Source organism: Sorex araneus, chromosome 2 (genome assembly GCF_027595985.1).
Source record: "Sorex araneus isolate mSorAra2 chromosome 2, mSorAra2.pri, whole genome shotgun sequence".
Lineage (NCBI taxonomy): Eukaryota > Metazoa > Chordata > Mammalia > Eulipotyphla > Soricidae > Sorex > Sorex araneus.
The window spans coordinates 136,096,214-136,118,037 of NC_073303.1; the positions used below are offsets into that span (position 1 = coordinate 136,096,214).

General features: G+C 56.9%; 1 protein-coding gene across 4 annotated transcripts in view; it reads right to left on the reverse strand.

Moving 5' to 3' along the window:
* PDIA5 (protein disulfide isomerase family A member 5) overlaps window positions 1-21,824 on the reverse strand; it is a 65,751-nt gene that overhangs the window by 34,951 nt on the left and 8,976 nt on the right. For 2 of the 4 annotated variants that reach the window (XM_055128249.1, XM_055128246.1), the window contains exons 2-6: window positions 10,153-10,285; window positions 8,216-8,303; window positions 3,340-3,423; window positions 3,021-3,066; window positions 926-1,018 (exon numbers count right to left, since the gene is read on the reverse strand). In XM_055128249.1, the coding sequence (XP_054984224.1) occupies window positions 926-1,018; window positions 3,021-3,066; window positions 3,340-3,423; window positions 8,216-8,303; window positions 10,153-10,285 (444 nt within the window). Of the gene's footprint in view, window positions 1-925; window positions 1,019-3,020; window positions 3,067-3,339; window positions 3,424-8,215; window positions 8,304-10,152; window positions 10,286-21,653; window positions 21,660-21,824 lie in introns of those variants that run through there. The other 2 variants (XM_055128248.1, XM_055128247.1) reach the window with 2 other exon arrangements.

Genomic DNA, 21,824 nt, shown 5'->3' on the forward strand with positions numbered 1-21,824 from the left:
CAGGAGGACTCCTCCTTTAGCTTCCCAGAGTGCGCATCACGGCCCCACACGGGGCTGGACTCGCAAAGTGTTTTTGCAGATCTGTTTTAAAATAAAATTTATTTATGATCTGTTATCAATGAATGTGCAATTTGCAAAATCATGCTATAAGCCCTATATGCCAGGGGACAACCGAAAAACTCCTCAGGAGAAAAGGGGGTGGCCAGCAGCTTAGCTCCAAATGAGATTCTCTCTGCCCAGAGGAGTGCCGTGCCAGGCCCCCTGGTCGCAATCTCCACACGCTCACTTGGCAACCATACACGATCCACAAAATATGGACACGGCAAGCACTGCTTTAAGAGCCAATCGTTTCAAGGGGGCTGGAGCAATAGCACAGCGGGTAGGGCATTTGCCTTGCACGAGGCCAACCCAGGTTCGATTCTCAGCATCTCATATGGTCCCCTGAGCACCACCAGGAGTAATTCCTGAGTGCATGAGCCAGGAGTGACCCCTGTGCATCGCCAGGTGTGACCCAAAAAGAAAAAAAAAAAGAGCCAATCGTTTCAAATGCAAAGGGAAAGGGGGCAGAGGAAGGAACCAATGTCTTCTGTGCTGGGGTGAGAGGCCCTTCTCCCTCACGGCAGGAGAGCACCGCCCCGGTGAAGGCAGAGCCTGAGACGAGCATGCACACCTGCACACAGGCTGTAGGGCCCAAGGGCAGAGTCGCGTGGATGGGGCAGGCCAGGGTAATCTGAAGACTGAAACAAGGCAATCAATGGCCAGTTCCAAGTTACACTATAACTCAGAGGAGCAGACTCCTCAGCGCACACTGCTTGGAGGATGCACCCACAGGCCCCAGTAATGGTGGCTCTTGTGACCTGGGGAGGCCTGGAATTCAGTATTTCGATGGGCAAGGGCCTGGAGGAGGCAGCAGGGCGGACATTACCTTCTCACTGTCGATATGCACCACGTCTTTGGCTCCAGGGTCTTCTTCCCACAGAGGAGGCCCTTTGGGGTCCTTCATAAAGGCCACCATGGACTGCGAAGAACGAGGAAAGAGAATGGGGTTGAGCTGGGGAGAGAGACGGGTGGGTGAAGGGCTCAGGAACCCCAACTGTGAGAAAGGGGCTGCAGGGGCACCACCTGCATGAACCCCAACACTGCACCTCCCCCGGCCAGCTGTGCCTCATCTGCTATGCATCTTCATGGGCAAGAAAAGGAAACAAGAAAACGCACTGCTTCAAGCCAGAGCACATTCATGCTCCCCTTCAATGCTGGCTCCTCCAAGACGGCTCCCTGCTCTCTCCGAATAAAGGTCCCTCACTAGTCCCACAGAGCCACTGCTCCACCTTCCCGTGGCCCCACCCCCGAGCGGCCCACCGACTTCTGTGGGACCTGCATGCTGCCTCCTGAATTCCCCTGGTTTGGGAGCCAGTCACTTCCTGGTCACCCTTGGGGAACTCCAGGGCAGGACACAGCAAGGTCATCTCTGAAGCCAGTGGCTGCAGGACCCCCCCCCTAATGAGCTGCAGGACCCCCACCCCCAGCGGGCTGCAGGACCCCCACCCCCAATGAGCTGCAGGACTCCAATCCCCAGTGAGCAGCAGGACCCCCACCCACAGTGGGCTGCAGGACCCCCACTCCTAATGAGCTGCAGGACCCCACCCCCAGTGAGCTGCAGGACCCCACCCACAGTGAGCTGCAGGACTCCCAGCCCCAGACTGTAGACTTCTTTGCAACTCAATTCTGAGGGGTTGTGGGGGCCGCTCTAGGATCCCAGGACAGACTCCACAGAGAGACCCTAATGTACGTGGGGCACAGCCACCCCAAAGGGAAGCCAAGGTGTCCATGCCCTCTCCCCACTTCCCATCCCCAAACAACCAGCCTGTCCCCACCCCCGCCGCCACCCACCTCACCATGGGAGCACGCATCCTGTCTGAGGAAGGAGAGGCTGAGCCGCCAGGGCTGGGCGGCTGCTTGGGACTCTCAGTGGGTGTGGACGGTGAGTCACCAGGCCCCTCAGGTTTGGCAAAGGCTGCCGCCACTTAGAGAGTGGAATGGAAGGAAGAGCCGGAGAACTGGTCCTCAGGAAGAGGCCTGGCACGGTAGGGGCAGGGGGAGGTGGCAGGGAAGGATCACGAGGACAGTAGCAGAGGGGTGTGGTCACTCTGGACCAGGACTCAGTGCTGAAGGAGACCGAGTGACATGCCTGATACCCTATCAGTAATGGCAGGTGGACCACGGCACCTGAAAGAGGTGCACGCAGGAAAAAGGAAAAAGTGTCTCCGCAGAGGCCAGCCAGGGGCAGGAGAGACTCTGGGGACACGGGTTGAGGGAAGTAGACACTGGCAGAAGGGCTGGTGTTGGAATATTTGCCTGAAACTCAATCATGAATAACTTGTAACTGATTCAGAGTTGATCAACTGAAAAGAATGAAAAGGATGAGTGGTACAGAGAAACCACAAGTGAGGAGGCGGGCGGGAATGGGACAGAAAGGGATGTGAGGGCAGCAGAGAAGTCAGGGGCAATGGGAGCAGGCAGGTGGTAGGACGCAGGTGAAAGGATACAGGGTGGGGGAGCAGCAGGGGACATGGGTGGCCAGCCACGCAGGACGCCGGTCTGGGGGAAAGACAAAGTGTGGGGGTGCGGGTCCCGGGGCAGGACACTGGCAGGCTCAGGACCGCCACACTGGCCCTCACTGACACATCTGCATCGGCTTTGACTCTATGACTCCGAACAGGGCGGCACTCGATGCCCATGACACCCCCTCACGCCGACAGCCCTCCACTTCTCTCCCACCTTCGGGTGCTCACACGCTTCCCAAGATTCTGCCATATATACTAGAGAGGGAAGAATCCCTCAGGCCCTGCAGAAGAGCCCGGCCCTCAGCAAGCCACTGCCAGCAGGAGCTAAGTGTGTGTGTGTGTGTGCGTGCATGCGTGCCTGTGTTCATGTGTATGTGTGCTCACACGTGTGTGCGTGTGTGTGTGCACGGGTGTGTGAGTGTGTGCTACGTGGTGCAGAGGAGGCCGGCACATTACCTTTAGCGTCATAGGCCGGTTATAGTCCATGTGAAAGACACCGTCCCTGCCAAACAAGGAGAAAACGGGGCGAGAGTCATGAAGAGACACACACCTGCACCCCCAATACCCCCAGCAGCTTAGTCCAATCCAGAAATCAAATTTTAAAGCCCAGGATTTTCTTTCTAAGAACTAGTGGTTTAAAACAAACAACTGGGGTGGAGGGGCAGGGAATCATTTCTGAAATAAAATTTACTTAACTTAAAAATCTCTGTTCATGGAGAAACCCACGGAAGATTTCAGCGCTCGGCTGGCAGCAGGAAGTGCCCTGTGTACTTACAGGTAATGGAGTAGCTCCACCTTTTTGTCCTTTGAGCTCGGGTCAATTTTCATTTTCTTGCACAATTTTCTACTCTCTGCGTCACTGAAAGGTAGAAACGACAGGAACCATTTGTTCCCCAAGGCTCTGACAGTGGATGCACAGGTCAGCGGGGCAGGGCAGCCGAGACACTCCTAGGGGGGCCGTTGGCTCTAGGCAGGGCTGGTTCTCCAGGGACTGAGCTAAGGGCCAACCAAGAAAGGCAGGGATGGGTAGAGGGGAGGAGGCACCCCAGACAGGGTAGACCGAGGCCCTCCCGGGAGCTGAGGCAGAGGACAGCCAAGAGGAAAAGTACACTCTGTCCAGGCCACGGGTCTATGCTGGAGACCCTGGGACAGCCCCTGGGAACCACTTGGGCCAACTCATGAAAACCGCTGTTCCCCGGCCTCCCGGCCATTAGTCAGTGGTTCTGACCTCCCCGCCCAGGCTTCAGCACCTCTGTCGGGGCCCTCACAGCACCACCTGCTAGAAATCCTCCTGAGCAGAGTAAGAGGAAGCCGCCCCATGGTGCTGAAGAAACAGTCAGAAAGGAGGCAGAGCAGTGCCAGCCCAGAGCTCACACCTGGTTCCCGCCAGCCCAAGTGCGTACACCTGGTTCCCGCCTCAGACGCAAGGCTCTCAGCGGGCCACAAGTGCCCACCCACAGGACTGCAGACACATGGACCCAAAACTGTAGCACCCGAAAAAAGTGTGGTCAGGGGGCCTTCCGGGCAACCCTGGTCCCCACCTCAACAAAGTGTGCTCAGGGGGCCTTCCGGGCGACCCCACTTCAACCTTGTCCCCTCCAACCCCCTCCAACCCCCGCAGAGGCTGTCCATCTCTCAACTCCTCCCACTCCTGCTCACCCAGCCTCAGACACTGTCCTGATAGGTGCGACAGCAAATCCTGTGTCCCCTGTCTGCCAACACAGCCACCAGCAATTGCCACTGGCTCGTGACCCAGACACTCGGCAGGCCACCTCACTTGGGTCCCCAGGGCCTCTGTCACCTACAGACCAGCAAACTGAACGGAAACATGCCACTCAGGATGCATCCCTGAGGAGGGTGTGGGGCTGGGGAGGGACGTGGGCTGGGAAGGGAAGGCCTTAGAGACGGGGACCCCCAGGGCCGGGGAGACAGCTCACGGGCTAGAACACATGTCTCAGGGTCCCGAGCTGAATCCCAGGCACTGCCAGGGAAGCCCACATGGCGGCACCTCTGGGTGTGGTGCCGGTGGCCCTCAGCATGGACATCCTGGACATGGGACAGCCCCTGCTGACCCCCAAGTACCACTGGCCTAAGCACTGCTGACCCTATGGGCCGAGTTCTGCTGCACTGGTTCTGCATGGCCAAGGTCTGGGTGTGGCCCCTCTAGAAAGGAAGAAGGTAGAGGACAGAGGGTGTGGGGGGAGCTGGGACGGAGGGCAGCAGCACTGGGCACAGGAGAGCGGCCTCCCCGGGAGCACTGCAGGGTGCTGTCCTGAGAGGTCAGGGCTGGCCACGACAGCGGGGAGCGAGGGTAGGTAGGGGTGCAGGCAGGGGTGAGGAGCAGTGGGGTCTGAGAGCAGGCCCTAGGCAGAGGGAAGGGGAGGAAACCGCCAGTTCAAAGGGCCCATGAACTGCACCTGCTACAGCTGCTCTGACTGCCCAAGGCCCAGCCCCAGCAGCCCACATGCAGCCACTCCCCATCAGGCAGCGTCCAGGGACCACGACCAAGCAGAGAGAGAGGTCCTGCCCAGCCCCAGGCCACCTCCTCCCGCAGGCCAGGCCATGAGGCCAAGGCCACCCCCAGGCCCACCCCCGTGAGCAGAGCTGGGAGCGCACAGGGGTCCTTCTGCCCCTCTGCGAGGGGCCTGCAGCCTACAGCCTGGCTCCACCAAGCCAACGCTCCCTGGCTGCCTTTCCACGGTTTTCAGTGCTGACACTTGGGGAGACCTCTTCCTTCCATCCTCGAGGGGCTCACCTCTCCCCTGGCTGCACCCGCACCTTCAGCCAGACCCTCCCTGGGCACCCCCATCAGAAGCGCTCCCTTGGCAGGCCAGGGCTCGCTCTGTTCCCGCCATTCCTCCAGGGTTCCAACGGCAGCTGACTTAGCAGGGGCTATAAATAACCGCATGTGTGAGAGTGAGTGAGTGAGTGACGCTGTCATGGCGCTGCTGGCAGGAGGCTCTGCACTCTGGCTCCTGAGCGGGCACCCTGCCAGGCGACAATGCCTGATGGCACTCTCAGATCAGCTGCCACCTCCCGCACTCTCTCCCACGGCATGTGTGTGTGTAAGCAAGTGTGTGCACACACACATACACACATGCACACATACATGCAAACAACATACACTCATGCACACACAATGCACACACACATACACATCACACTCATGCACAAATGCATGCACACATACACATGCACATTCACACACAATGCATGCACACATATATACACGCACACACATATGTGCATGCACACAAACATAACACATGAGCATATGCACAATACACACAACACGCGTACACACACAACACACATGTGCATGCACACACATATACACAAACATACACATACACACACACATGCACACACATGCATATACATGTACGCACATGGACACAAAATCAAGAAGAGGAGCAAAGCCACCGAAGCTCAGAGACTTGAAAGGATCAGGGCTGCCAGAGAAGCATCACTAACTGATGGTCTAGCGGCCACTTCCCGCACACTGCCCTCCTGGCCAGCAACCCAGGTCTCCGGTGGGGGAAGCAGATGAAGGTGACCAGCCTGGAAATGAGAGGCCTTGCTGGAAGGCAGAGTGAGGAAGAGACTGCAAGGCTGGCTGTGCCCAACTGCTTGTAGGCCCAGGGTCACCCTCAAAGCCACGGGCAGGGCCAGAGCGACAGTACAGCAAGAGGGCATGTGCCTTGACCTCGTGGGTTTGATCTCCAACATCCCTGAGCACTGCCAGGAGTAATTCATGAGCACAGAGCCACGAGGAACCCCTGAGCACTGGTGGGTGTGAACTCTCTCTCTCCAAAAAAGCCACAGGACTGGGGCATCAGCACCCCCCCCCCACTCATCCTCCCTCTGTGCCAAGCCCAGGCCCTGGAAGCTGCTGTTTGGTGTGGCTGTGCTCACAGATCTTCCTGCACACAAGCGGACCCAGGCTGGCAGTCCCATCTACCTGGAACCTGGCTCCAGGGGAGGACCCGCCCGGGGCCCTAGGTTTCCTGGGCTCGCAGATCAGGGTCACCCACAGGCACCCTCCAGGGCTCTGAGTCCTCTGCGGGCCCAGGCTGCTGAAAACCCAGGCAGGCTGGAAGAAGGGAGGCATCGGGTTCGAGCCTCTGCCGCTTCTTTCCTGGTCCCGTCCTTAGCATCCTGACCTCCCTCAGACAGACAGCATCTGGCGGCTGGGCTGGGCTGGGCTGGGGGCCACCCTCTCTCTCTGTTGAACATCAGACTCCTGTTCTGGCCGCTGCTCCTCAGGGCTGTCCCACCCACTCTCTGAGCAGTGCCTCTCCCTACCTCTCTGCTCGCGTCTTTCCAGTCTCTTGTTTCTTGCCTGCCCACTGGGCTTTCTTCTCTCTGACTGAACTGTTTCTTTTCTTCCTTTCCTTGCCTTTGTCTCTCTCTCTCTCTCACACACACACATACACACACACACACACCCAGAGCCTAACTAAAGCGCCTGGTCACTTTCAGCATTTGAATGAGTACGAAAGTCCTTCAGCATAGAGATGAGCTGGACGCAAGAGCACATAGGGCCGCTGTGGCCCAGCTGTGTCCCTCTGCAAAGCCTCTGCCCAGAGTAGTTCCTGCTGAGAGGGAGAAGCCAGCCCGGGAGAGGTGCCACAGGGCTCACAGCCCTCAGCAGGGGGCTGCCACTCCCCTCTGCGGCCGAGGAGAGGCATCCCTTCTCTCCCCTCCACACTCCCGAGAGACTCCAGGTCCACGCGAGATGGACGCAGGTGCCCAGGCTCTGGATACCCCTTGCTGTCCCACGACCCTGCGGGCAGAGCAGAGCCGGGAGCTGCTGGAGGGGGCACAGCCTGGCACGCGGGAAGGGTCTCCGTGCCGCTCGAGAGCTCAGGCCGAGCGGGCGTGTGCGTGCACGGGTGCCTGGCGTGCTGGCAGAGCAGGGACAGGCGGAAGCCATGGCTCCTATCGCCCTCAGGCAACAAGAGCAGAGCAGACCAGGGAGGGGAAGCGCAGGGATGCCCCCAGGGCCTCGAACCTGCTCAGTGCTGCCAGGGGCCAGCACCGGCCTGGCCTCCTTTCCCCCACCAGGAACAAGGGAGGCAGCGGCTTCGGGCCTCTGCCACTCTGGGAGGTGCTCACCCGTTCGGGGAGAAAGGCTGGAGGGGTGGTGGGCAGAGAGCTGGGAGGACCAAGCCACCTGCCCAGCGCAGACGGGCTAAGCTGGCCCTCACGCTTAGTGACCGGCTGAGAGGGAAGCAGCTCCCACCCGGCACTGCTGAAATGCACCTTGCCTCCCTGGGCACACGGCCCCACCCAACAGCAAAGCCCCTCTGCTACCTACCCAGTTTCTAATATGTGGAGACAAAAATTAAGTAGGACGTGATTTCAGAGTGAAAAGTTACTCCAGCCCCGAGCTGGAGTGATAGTAACCCAAAAAGCCAAAAAAAAAAAAAAAATCTCAATGGGAAAATGGGGAGAAATGGGGAGGGAGGACAGGGGAGAGATGCCAGAAAGAACAGGAGGGAGGTGGGCCCTCCCCCCCATCAGAGGGACCATTCTCTGGGGGTCTTCCTGCCCCAGTTTCTTCATCATCTCTGCTCTCCCTGAAGATTCACCAAGGGACCACCCCTCAGCCCCATACATCACTCGGGGCCCACGCGCCCGAGACGTACCTGCAGTCCACCCAGCAGATGGTGCCTTGTCCCTTCACCGCCTGGGCCACAGTGGACAGCAGGCTGAGCAGACTGTCAGGGGCGGCTTCTGGGAAAGAGAAGTAGGGTATTGGCGTGTGAGGGCGGCCTCTGGAGAAGCAGTCAAGCCATACCCCGAGACCCGCCCAGCTCCCCACAGTACGGCTCCCCATGTCCCCCGCCCACTCTGCCCGGACAGACCCCACAAAGCACCCCTCACTGTCTGAGGGAATCCTGACCCACCACCCAGCCCCGAGGGAACAGTGCTGACCCATCACACTTCACTCCCCAGGAAGGGGGAGGCCCTCTCAGCGGTCCCAGGGGATCAGCCACAGAAAGGGGCCCCACCTCAGGGCAGGGCGGGGGAGCCTGGGGTCTGCCGTGGGGCTGGGGAGCAACGGGCGCTGGAACACTGCATGGCTGAAATCCAGTCACCAACACCTTTGTAGCTGTGTATCTCACTGTGACTCATTGAAAAATAAATAAAATAGCAAAAAATTTCAATAAATAATAATAAAAAAAAGCACTGTGAGAAGGTGGGGGCAGGGGGCTCCAAGGCCACAGGGCTCCCACACCTTTGAGCTCCCGGGTAGGGGCTGACAGAGAGAGCAGTCTGCTGCCTTCCCTGCCTCAACACCACCACAGGCCACAGAGAAGCAGAAATGCAGGGCTGAGGCGCCCCCTCCCTCGGAGAACGACAGCTGTCTGTCAAGCTCAAGACACGCCGAGACTTTCTCCGCAGTGAACAAAACCCATCAGAGTCTGGCGCTGCCAGCGGAGGCCTAGTGGGGCATCCTGAATCAGGTAAGGGCGGTAAGGGCGGGGTCCACCCGGTCACCCACCACCCAGCCCGGCTCTCAGTGGAGCAGAAGGTGGGCTGGGAAGGCTCAGGGGCTGGGGAGGGGAGAAGGGTCATTGAGGGGCACTGTCCAAAGCCCAGGGCAGTGACCCCCCCAACACATATACTGAGCCCCCTCGGGACCACCCAGCAGCCCCCAAGGCAGGACCCCCAAAGCCCAGACCCAAGACCCTGGAGACAGCAGCTGGGCAAGGGCGGAAGGGGGTCCAGAGCACGGCCCACCCTCTCACTCACCAAAGCACCACCTGGGCTCACAGCTACACAGTAGCTTTTCGATCCCTGGGAGAGGTCATGTGCTGCCTGGGCCCCCACCCTGGCCAGGAGCCACTGGCCCTTCTCCAGCCTATACCTGCCGGGCCCACTGGGAGCCAGGGGCCAGGAAGAGCCTTCAGGGGGTAGGACCCATCCTGCAGGCCTGGCCTGCAGCTCTGCTTCTCCCTGCCTGGGTCTTCCTCCCCTTCCCTCCTGTTCCGGACAGCAGAGAACCGTGAGTTACATGGGGGGCATCCCAACTGCACGCTCAGGAGCAGGGGGCCGGGGCAGTGTGTGCCGGGGGGCTGGGAGGACACGGTGACACAGCTGTCCCTGCCTGAAGCCCCACCAGCCCCGCACAGCGAGTGGCAGGGCGGGGGTGCCTGGCGCTCCTGGCATGCAGGAGCGGTGAGAGCACTCAGCACTGCTAAAGGCAACTCAGCCGCCAGACATCTGCCCTGGCCGCGCCTCGGCCCAGAGCCAAGCCTCATGCCCTCGCGGGCCAGCCCCAAGGTCAGGCGAGGCAGGCCCCTGCCCTCCGCTCCTGACGCCCGAGACAGCCAGTGGTCTTGCCCCCAAGCCCGAGGCCGCCTGAGTGGGTGACCGGCCTTCCCAGCGGATCCACCCACCCAGCCACAGAGGGTCAGGCCAGGCCTGTCCAGTAGCCAGCACAGCCCTGCCTAGGCCACCATGCCTGTCCCCTCTCCCCACACCCTCGGTCCCCAAGAAATACTGGCAAGAGGGAGCCAGGGCCCTCTTGCCAGGCCCCTCCCGCCCCCCCATCCCTGAGGACACAGCGGCCACTCACCCGCCTTAGAGTAGAGCACCAACAAGTTGTTCCGGGTCCTGAGCAGCTTCTTCAGGTCCTTGGCCTCCGACAGTCTCTCGATTCTGTCTGTGAGTGAGACCTTGGTCGAGGACAGCCACACGGGCATAGCCACCTGGGAACCAGAGAGCCAAGGACGGTGAGCCCCAGCCCCACACAGGCCCGGCCGCTCCCAGCCACAATCCCCACGCCACCACCCTGGCTCTTCACAGGCTGCCAAGGACAGCGGCCACATGACCCACCGCATGCACTCCGTCAGGACCTCTCTGCAGGGTCACAGCCAGTCCTCAGCGGGGCACCCCAACCCCACCCCGGGACCAGGTGAGACCCCCATTCCCACTGCAGGCAGCAGAGCATGAAGCCCACCAAGAAGCAAGATCAGCTCTGAATGGTCAACAGGATGGACAGGGTGGGCACGGGCAGGAGAGGGGTCTTCATTTCTTCCCACTCAGCCAAGTGACCTTGGGAGACAGACAGTGAGACTGGAGACCACTGTCACCAGACAAGCCAGGAACTCGGCCACAGGAGTAGTGGGCACTGGGGCAGCACCGCTGGGGGTGAGTAAGTCACAGCACAGCCCCTCACCTGGCCAGCAGAGGACATGGGGTCAGTGACATGGGGACATTCACTGTCTACACAGAGACAGTGAATGAGAGAAAAGGTCCTGGCAAAGAATGGGACACACACACACACACACACACACACACACACACACTCTCTCTCTCTCTCTCTCTCTCTCTCTCTCTCTCTCTCTCTCTTCTCTCTCTGTCTCTCTGTCTCTCTCTGTCTCTGTCTCTCTGTCTCTGTCTCTGTCTCTGTCTCTGTCTCTCTCTCTCTCTCTCCAGAGAACAAGAGGAGGGCCCAAAAGATGACTCGGTGGCTTAAAGTACCCCCTGGTGACCTCAAGCCCTGGGCATGAGCCAAGGGGCCAGGGCCATCCCACTGGTCATGATCCCCAGAGAGAGGGACCCAGAAGACGACTCAGTGACTTCGAGCTGTGTCTGAAACCGCCAGTGCCTGGGCGGGGAGAAAGGCTGAAAGCCAGGAGCCCACCATCTGGGCTTTAAGTGGGCAGGACGGGCAAGGGTCTGCAGGTGAAAGGCTGAAGAATGTGGCTCTAATCTCCTGAGGCAAACAGATAAGGGAATGAAAATGGAGAGCCTGGATGTCGGAAGCACAGCAGGCCTGCAGGGGGGTGGCGGGGAGAGAGGCAAGACCATCACCGCACTGAGAGGACAGGAGCTACGGGATTCTGGAGGACAAGGGCCACCGGCGAGCAGGCCACAGAAGAGCAGGCAGGCCTGGGACGGCTAAAAGGGAGGTTTCATTTCTGTCAAAGTTTTTAAAGAGGTCAAACAACCTGAGTTGCCCAGCGAGTCAGCAGCAGCGGATCGGAACCCGGGTCCCTGAGTTTCCCCCGCCACCCCGCCTCCCTGCATCCAGAAGCCTTGGGTTGATTCTCTAGCACGCCCTCGATCAGCATAGGAATGTGACCATACTCCCCTGCTTCTACACCTGGCATCGGGGGCCCCCTTCAAGTTTCCCCAAGAATTCAGTCCACTTCATTCTTTGGGGTCTTTAACCGCCCCAGGGAGCTATGGACTCCAGGCTCCCAAAGCCACAGCCCAACACACAAACTTAAGAGGGGAAGAAAAAACAGATGAGTCCCTGTGGGAAAAACATTTGATGCTGCTGTTGCGAACCCTCAGATAACGTGACCAGTCAAGAAAAACAAGTGCCCGAGCCCGGAGACCAGCCTTCCTGAGCTCCGCGTCAGGCGGAAGGAAGCGGGCCCAGTGCCCACCTGCCCGGGCTGCACGCAAAGTGTTCAGAGCGCCAGGCAAGAGCCCGGTCTTCCTTCCTCCCAGCCACAGCAGCCCCCAGGCCCCGGACCCCCAGTAAACACGCCTCTTTCCTGCCGGCATCAGACCCAGGCCCTGCTCCTCCCCTGCAGCACAAGCCTAGAGAGATGCCTGGGCCCACACAGCCTCCACAGGCACCCACTAGGGCCAGTCGGAACGACTCAAGGGCTCTCTCCTCGCCTCCACCCAGCCCCCAGCCCCCTGCAGAGGCAGGGCCCTCAGCAACAACCTGTCAGGAAGCTCTCATGCCAAGCGGGCAAGTCAGTCCTGGCAAGACCCCGTGGAGCCAGCCGCACCAGCCCCCCAGCACACGGAGGTCAGGTGGGGCCAGAGGGCAGTGGCAGCGGGACCAGGTCCTGGACCTTTAAAGGCTCCATCTGGCCGTGACCTGTGACTGGGCAGCCACTAGCCAGGCTGGAGGCAGAGGGACGAGGTGGACAGCTGCCAGGGGGAGAAGGGGGCTCATCCAGGAACCTAGAAAGAGCCTGCAGAGTTCAGGGGGGCTCTCCCGGAGCACGCGCTGCCCTCACAGACCATTCTCTGGGAGGAGAGCCCGAGAAGCAGGCAGAGGCCAGCTGCCCATCAATGTCTCGAGACTTTTCCTAACTGGAGGGAGAGGGGCACAGGAGGCTCGCCCACTGCACACCAGCACGGAAGAGGCAAGGCCTGGAGGCCAGGGTCAGAGGGAACCAGACCCCTGCGGCCCGCACTGCCACCCCTCAGAAGGAACCACTGAAAGGTACTTTGCATCTGGCCACAGGGAGAGAGCCTCACCTTGGGCAGCAGTGAACACTGGTCTCTCTGGCTCCTCCCCTAAGCCCAGGGGCCTCTCGTGTAGCTACTCAGCATTCTCCTTCCTTCGCTTCAGTCCAGCCCAACCTTTCCCCGCACGCTCTCCAGCCCTCCCTGGAAACGCAGCGCCCCAGCGCTTTCCTGCAGCTCCACAATCAGAAACCACAACCCCCTATAACTAAAGTAACTCCCACCAGAACCGCACTGGAGGCTCTGCACTCTGCCCTTCGCCAGGCTCTGGGGGAGAGGGCAGGGGTGGACGCGTGCTTCCCACGCCAGCCCCATTCCAAACCCACCTTGGAAACGTGCCTGGCTGCGCAGGCTCTTCAGAGCATCCCAAGGGTTTCCTTGGAGGCTGGAGGACAAAATAACCACCTCTGTTCCCCATGCAGACTCTCTGGCCTTCTCCTCCGATGCCTGCTGTCTGCTTACCAGCCCTGGGCTGGAACACTCACTCGCTGATGGATTCAATGCTCCGACGCTGACTGCCGGGGGCTGAGCTGCTCATGGCCCAGACTGAGACACAGCAAAGCAAACAGTCCCCACAAGACCACTCGGGGCAGGCAGGGCACTGCACTGTCTGCAGACAGGTCCCCGCGCATTGAGACCCCTGCCCCGCACCAGAAACCAGGCCCCTCAAAGCCCTTCAGAGGACAGCACCGTCTGGCTAGAGAAAATGTGGGTATCCTCTCATCCACTGAGTGCTCCCAATCCTGAAGTCAGCCCCCCTCACCTCCCCTTGCAGGATCCCCTCCCACCACTCAGAGAGGGGGGAGAGCGCGCCTGCCCACTGGGGCCAGACTGAGCCAGGCTCAGATCCAGGCACCGCCGTGGTCAGCTAGCTAGTCCCGGAGGGCCACCGCCCACCTGTCCCCAGGGGGCAGGCTTACACCAGCCATACAGGGTTGCCTGAGGGGTCAGTGAGGGAAAGAGAAGGCCACTGTGAGCCTGAGAGGACACTGTGTCTTGTCCAGATGGGGAGGATGGGCAGGGCTGGACGCAGGCTGTACACACAGACGCACTCGCGCGAACGCGGGCACCGTGAACCCCGTGGGAGACCCCTCTGTGCAGAAGGCGAAAGAGGCCACAGAGCTCTCAGGCGGCACTTCCCTGGCCTGTCTGTAAGCCGAGGGGCAGGTACAGCCTCACCCGACAGATGGGAGGCCGAGGCCTAGGGCCAATCGCTAAGCAAGGCCCCGAGGTAGGCAAAGGGCAAAGCCAGGCCCAAAGTGTGGCCTGCCAGCCCCTGGCCTGCACCCCCCCCCCCACATACACATGCACACACAAACACGCGCGCGCATACACACACACACATGCACACACACATAAACACACACAAACATGCACACACACACGCACACATAAACACACACAAATGCACACACACACACACACACACACACACACACACACACACTGCGACCCCAGTGGGTCACACACAACTGCCCAGAATCCCCCGGGCAGTTACCGGGGCTCTGACGGTCGATTGGGGCACACAGCCCCTGCTCCACTCTGCCGGGCTTTCACCTCCTTCCAACGCCCAGCAGGCACCAACTCCCCCGCTCTTCACTTACCCTTACTGTTGAGGGAGGGACCCACCCACAATCACAGCAGACTAAAGAGCCACACAATTCTGGAAAATAATAGGGAGAACAGCCCTTGCCACAATACACCCTCGGCTTTAAAAAGCTCCAGTTCTCTGGGGTGTGTGCCAGCACCCTCGCATTCTCCAGGCCTGGCAAGCTGTCTGCCGGTATAGATTCGCAATTCAAGGCAGATCAGGAAGCCAGAGGTATTCAATTATGTAAGAGCAGCTTGCTGAAGGAGGAGGATGGGGACCTCCACCCCCTAACATTTGGGCAAAAGGGCAGAGGTGGGACCTGACCTTTTTTTTTTTTTTTTGGTGTCACCTAAAAAAAAAAAAGGTGGCCCATTCGTGTTGGGAGCTGTGAAGAAACCAGTTTAATTTAGTATAACTCACATTTTGCTCAAAATAGTTTTGAAATGTCAGTATCTAGAAGTCTAGACTCTTAGAAGAAGCTGGTGGTACAGGGATCCGGGAAAAAGGTTAAAAATAGATGACCTGAGTCCAGGGTCAGAGCACTGGTGTGAGCTCAGAATTTATTTACTGGTGGAGGTTTGGTTCAAAGTGTCAGAAACCCAGGCCAGGTGACCTTGGACCAGTCCCCTCTCCTTTCAGAGGTCTCACTTCTGCTCCAAAAGTGATTTCCAAAGTCCTTTCCAAACAGTGCCATTTGTCCTCATGGTCACTGCCAGAGGTATGTGAGGCAGTGACATTGGGTAAAGAGACCCTGGTTTCCAACACACACACACACACACACACACACACACACACACACACACACACACGTGCGTGTGCGCGCGTGCGAGAGAGAGAGCGACCATCCACAATAAAGGCCAACACTCTCTATCTTCCCGGCTGCAAGTCCAGAGTGCCAGAATGTCAGGAGAAGTTCCCAGGGCCATTTCTAGGGATAGTCCCCAACTGGATGACACCGGTATGAGTCTTAGCCTTCCCTCTACCAATCAACTGGAATGTAAAAAAAAGGGCTGGAATTCAAGCAGCTGACCCAAGACAGTGAGGACCTGCCAACAATGCCGAGTAGCAAGAGTTTTCAAGTGTCTGGGTACTGACACCAGCCTCCAAACCTCCACAATAAACAAGCTTGTAAAGGCATCATCAGGCTGGGCTTCCTGGCAAACACATAAATAGATTCTGAACACCCACCGGAACAAAAGCCTTAACCTGAAGGAGCTCGTGCCATCTGCTCCAGTTGGGCAATTTCAAAGTGTTTAAGACATTAAATCATGTGCTATACTCTAGATCAACTGTTAATAAGGAAGGAGAAAGGCAGACTGTCTGAAGTTTAATAGGCTGTATCCACCCCCATGACCCATGTCTCAGGTTCATCTGCTATCAGCTACCAGGTGAATGAAGGGACCGTGATCACCCTGGGCGAGAGCACCCCTCGCCCAGGGGGGATAGTACAAGAAGGGGGAGGTCAGACCTGCCCTGCAGGGGGCTGAGCCGAGCTGCTGGTGTCTCCAGTTTTAGTATTAAGTGTCTCAAAATAGAATTGAAGTTGTACATGGTATGCTCACAACTTTATGCAAAAAAAAAAAAAAAAGGTGGGGGAGGGAGTGAGGGAAAGGGAAGTAATAAAAAGACTCAGAAACAATGCACCCAAGTAAGGTTCTGTCCTTTGGGTAGGTTTTTATTCTTCCTGTTTCTATTTTTCTAGCAGGAAAATGCACTTCCAATTTAAATATTTCATGGGGGGTTGGGGAATGGAACCACCACTCAGCCATTAATTTAAGCATTATAATTGATATAAGCAATTAACCCACTCAAAGTATCTCCCCACCCCCCACCAAGAAAATCCAGCTTGACAGTTGGGGGAAGCCTAGCAAGGCTTAGCCAAGGCCACTGCTTGCCGCTCCATGATGCCTCAGTGGCTCTACAAGTCCCCCCCATCCCTCCCCCACCTCCCCCTAATGCTCGAAAGGGAAACTCCACCAGAAGCCATTCTTCTAAAAGTCAAGGTCACAAGAGTCTTAGAAAACGGTCGAGACTCGAGAAGTCTAAGAGAGATGACAATTAAATCAGTGGATGGTTCTGGACTGAGTCCCAAGCCAAAAGCCACAGTCCTGATTTCGATCACTGCACTGGGGTCAGAGAAGAAAATGTCCTTGTCTCTTAGGAAATACTGAAATATTCAGGAGGTAAGGAAGCATCAGGTCTGTACAACGAGACAAATGTGATCAAATGTTAATGTGTATGGAACCGGGTCTTAGGCAGATGAGAATCCTGTGTCTGCTTCTTGGAACCCTTCTTCCAAGGCCCAAATCATTCCAAAATTAGTTAGGGGGGAAAAAAAAATGCTAACTGGAGAGAAAAAAACAAAGGACCAAAAACACTAAGATCCCAAGAAAAATACAGCCCACATCTCCTCCACGCCTGGGTCCCTCGGCCAGCCCTCGGGGTCCACCTGCCCCTCCCCACTGTAGGCCTCTCCGCTCGTCTAACAGCGTGCAGCTGTCGCACAGAAACTATTGTAAAGCATCTCCGAGGTACTCTGCATGAAACACGCGCCGCAGATGGCTCGGATGAGACACACAAAAGAACATCAACTTTAAAATATGGGGAATGACCCCATCAGAAAATGGGGCGAAGAAATGAACAGAAACTTTCCCAAGGAAGAGATACAAATGGCCAAAAGGCACATGAAAAAGTGCTCTACATCACTAATCATCAGGGAGATGCAGATCAAAACAACCACGAGATACCACCTCACACCACAGAGACTAGCACACATCCAAAAGAACAAAAGCAACCACTGTTGGAGAGGATGTGGGGAGAAAGGAACCCTTCTACACTGCTGGTGGGAATGCCGACTGGTTCAGCCCTTTTGAAAAACAATATGGACGATTCTCAAAAAATTAGAAATTGAGCTCTCATTTGACCCAGCAATACCACTGCTGGGAATATATCCCGGAGAAGCAAAAAAGTATAGTTGAAATGACATCTGCACTTATATGTTCATCGTAGCACTGTTTACAATAGCCAGAATCTGAAAAAAACCCAAGTGACGTAGAACAGATGACTGGTTAAAGAAACTTTGGTACATCTATACAATGGAATACTATGCAGCTATTAGAAAAAATGAAGTAATGAACTTTGCATATAAGTGGACCAACATGGAAAGTATCATGCTAAGTGAAATGAGTCAGAAAGAGAGAGACAGACATAGAAAGATTGCACTCATCTGTGGAATATAAAATAACAGAGTAGGAGACTAGCACTCAAGAATAGTAGAAATAAGTACCAGATGGTTGACTCCATGGCTTGGAAGCTGGCCTCACATTCCAGGGAAAAGGCAGCTCAGATAGAGAAGGGAACACCAAGTATAATGTGGTTGGAGACCACGCGCGGGAAGGGTGATGCGTGCTGAAAGTAGACTAGAGACTGAACACAATGGCCACTCAACACCCCTATTGCAAACCACAACACCCAACTGGAGAGAGAGAACAAAAATACCCTGCCACAGAGGCAGGGTAGGGTGGGGGGAGATGGGATTTGGGGGGTGGGAGGGATACTGGGTTTATTGGTGATGGAGACTGGGCACTGGTGAAGGGATGCATTCTCTAACATTGTTGAAGGGATGGGTTCTCTAACATTGTATGAGGGAAACACGAGCACGAAAATGTGTCAATCTGTAACTGTACCCTCACGGTGATTCACTAATTAAAAAATAAATAAATTCAAAAAAATATATGGGGAATGTATGCCCCTTAGAAGGGCGAGGGCTTTTTTTCTTTTTAAAATTTTATTTTCAAAAATTTGTTCACAATAGTGGATTACATTCAATGCTCCAACACCAATCCTACCACCATTACACCTTCTCACCACCACTCAAGCCTGCCCAAAAGGCAGATACTAGATAATTTATTTTGTATTGCTTGTAATGAATAGCATGAGATTCCGGCCATGCGCTCCCAGAATTCTAAAATTTTAAATAGAGAAATGTCTACAGTTACGTTTCATTTGTGAGACTCTGGATCATGGCCGTTAAAGCACAGGAGTGATACCAGGTGGCAGTTCGTAGGCATGACAGCCAGGCCCCCGTTGGGGCGGGGAGATGGGAAAAAAAGGCCAGTCCCCAATCAGAAGGATGAGTTTTAAGCACGTTATTTTACCAACCACCAAGATTAAGCATCTGTCTTCTCAACAAAGGTCAATGCACACACCAACTTAGGTGGCCTTAGCTTAGGCGGCATTTCCCAATGTTCAAAATTCTTTCAAAATAGAAACAAACACGTGGTACAGGTCCGGGAAGGACAGGGCACTGAGCAGCCAAGGGAGTTAGTAAGATGAGAGAGGGGAGGGGAGTGGAGGGAGAGAGACAGAAGGGGGAGAGAGAGAAGGGGGGGAGAGAGAGGAGGGAGGGAGAGAGAGAAGAGGGGTGAGAGAGAGGGAGAGAGAGAGAGAGAGAGAGAGAGAGAGAGAGAGAGAGAGAGAGAGAGAGAGAGAGAGAGAGAGAGAATGATGTAGGCAGGTAGACAGGGAAAGGTCCTCACAATGAAACTTAAGACAACGACAGAAAACAGGACCTGATAAGACCTTCAGCAGCAGACCCTGAGGAGATTGGACCCCTCCCTATGAAGGAAATTCCTGAATACCCTTGGATGCCTCCCTTAATCCGATTAACTTTGGCAATTCAGCCCAGAGAAAACTCCCGAACATTCCAAGTCAAGCCAACCCAAGAATAGCCATATAAAAGCCAGTCCAAAAGCCCATTCTAGGCTCTCTCCGCCCTTGGAGAAGCCTGCGTTCTCCCTTGTAAGTCACCCTCTCACTCTCTCACTTTCCCTCTCTCCCCTCTTCAAATAACCCTCCAAACAAAATCTGTTTTACTTCACTGCTTGTCTGCTCCTGAAATTCTTTACTGCGAGTGAGACAAGATCCCTGCAAACCCCGGGTCACACCCGGGACTGGCCTCTCCTTTCCTACAAAGAGCAAATCCTCGCTCCAGCCTGAGTCCGTGGCTCCCCGAGAAATCGGGTGGTGGGGACCAACTCCCATGCCTGGAAGACCAAGTGGACTCAGGTGTGGCCTGGCGGGGCTCATCGCACTTTCCCAGTCCTAGTCTTCTCAGCGGGACCCTGTGGCAGAGGCGGAGTGGGAGAAGGTGACTGTCTTTCTCTCTCTCCTCACGACTCACATGAGCCACCCGTGGGATCCACCGACATCAAGAAGAGGGAAAGAAAGAGGAGGGGGAGAGAGAGAGAGAGAGAGAGAGAGAGAGAGAGAGAGAGAGAGAGAGAGAGAGAGAGAGAGAGAGAGAGAAGAGGGGGAGAGGGAGGAGAGAGAAGAGGGAGAAGGAGGAGAAAGGGAGAGAAGGAGAGGGCAAGGGAGAGGGAGAGAGAGAGAGGGAGGGAGAGAGAGAGAGAGAGAGAGAGAGAGAGAGAGAGAGAGAGAGAGAGAGAGAGAGAGAGGAGCAAAGGCACTGGGCAGGGAACAGAACTCAAGAGAGGACCTTCTAATGCCTACCTCCGGGATTCGGCTGCGCTGATGTGTGCTGGCGATAAGGGCTATAAGCACAAAGTGCCTATTATGTGACTAGGAGCGCGGCAAACAGTGCACATGATTATCAATTTAATTATCTTGGCAAGTGCATTAAATTGGTGTTTTTATTAAGCCTTATCAATAAGGAAACTGAGACTCTGAGGAGTTAAGAAACTTCGCTCAGCACCACGCAGCTGGACGCAGGGCACCGAGCAGCCCGCAGTCCCCCACGCACCAGTGTGGCTGGCAGCAGGGGCCGGACAGGTGACGCGCGCCTACCAATGCAGGCTCTCTACTCTGAACTGCCACCGCAATACGTTTCAGCGGGACTTAAGTCCCTAAAGCTTTTAATGTTTTGGAAAACCTCCCTGTGAGCCAAGAAGGCCCTGGGCTGCTGCCAGCTTGGGGCGCGAGGCCTGTGAGCACAGCAGAACTGGGCGAGGAAGGGGGGCAGGTGAATTCCCACTCCGGAAACTCAACTCTGCCTCAAAGCTCGCTAATTGATAAGAAAATAATAAGCCAAGTGCTTGTGAGCAAGGGTGCAGCACCTTGGCGAGAGCTGTCTCTCGCTCAATCTTCCCAAGCTGGGCCTCAAACCCGAGCTTTCCAGTCTGGACGCCTCAGCCCAGGACACAGCATCCCTCGGGGCTGCCGCCAGCAGGGTCTAGAGGCCACGGAACAGAAACCACGACGGCCACATTCCAGAGCCCTCGGGGGCTGCCTGTGCAGGGGTCTTCCCTGCAGGAGGAAGACCAGGTGGCAGTGGGCAGGGACAGCTGAGGGGAAGGGAAACCCCGGGGGGCCAGTCTCCCAGCAGGGCTCCATGCCCGCGGCCCAAGCCAGCCCAAGCCGGCCCAGTACTCGCCAGTATGAGTACCTCCCGCTGGTACCCTAGGGCCGCACCCAGGACAAGACCCCTCCCCACTGCGGTTCCCTCATGCCCTCGGGTTGGCTTCCCTCCCACTCAAGCAACAGAGCTGCGGTGCCAGCCTGATCCACCTTCCGCTGCCACCCTCTGAGAGACCAGAGGCAGCTGCTGCTCTGCGCAGGACGCCTCAGGAGCCGAACCGTGCCCCCACACCTGTGGAGAGCAGCGACCTTGGCTGGCAAAACCCTGTACTTCCCCATGAAGAGCATTCTGGGGGACTGGGAACCCTGAGTGTGGAAGGGGGTCCATTTCCACACGCACCCCTTAAACCTTAAGGTGGAGGCCAAGGCTTTAGCAGGATGGAGACCTTCACTACAGGCCTGTTTGTAACGGTTCCCTGTGGGGGCCTGGGGGCCTGAGAGGAGCCCCAGCACCCCGCAGCACAGAAGCCCCAAGCCAGTCACCCCCAGCAATGCCAGGCGTGGCCACAGCAACACGAAGCAACAAAGCGTCCTCTCCTGGGACCCCTGGCACTCTCCTCCACAGCCAAAACGTTCTATCTCTCCTCCTTGCTGTCCATTTTGCAGCCCCCACCAGATCAGACCAGCCCCCACCATGACCGAAAAGGCTCGAAGTGAGGTTGTTCGACAATGGCCTCACGTGCCCCTGTCCGGCCCTGGCCACAGCTGTCTCCACGTCCTTCTACCTCTCCGGTCACTCCGTGTTTTTCTTAGGGAACGCTCCTCCTCCATCACCTCTAAATGCCGGCACTCCTAGGGGTTGCTCGGCCACCTTCTCTTTCTGCTCGCCACCCCACCCCCGCACTGCTAACCCTCCCCACCTCCTGAACAGCCGCCCCAGTGGCCACTTCGACCCAGACGCCCAGATGCATCCTCCGGCCACACCCTCGCTGACTCCTTGCTCGGCAGCTGTGAAAGAGGATCAAGTATGACAGGCAAAGGCTAAAGACCTAACCCTGTCCTAGCACACATGACTGACTGGGAAACTGTGTCCAGGCACACTACGGAATACTACTGGCTACAAG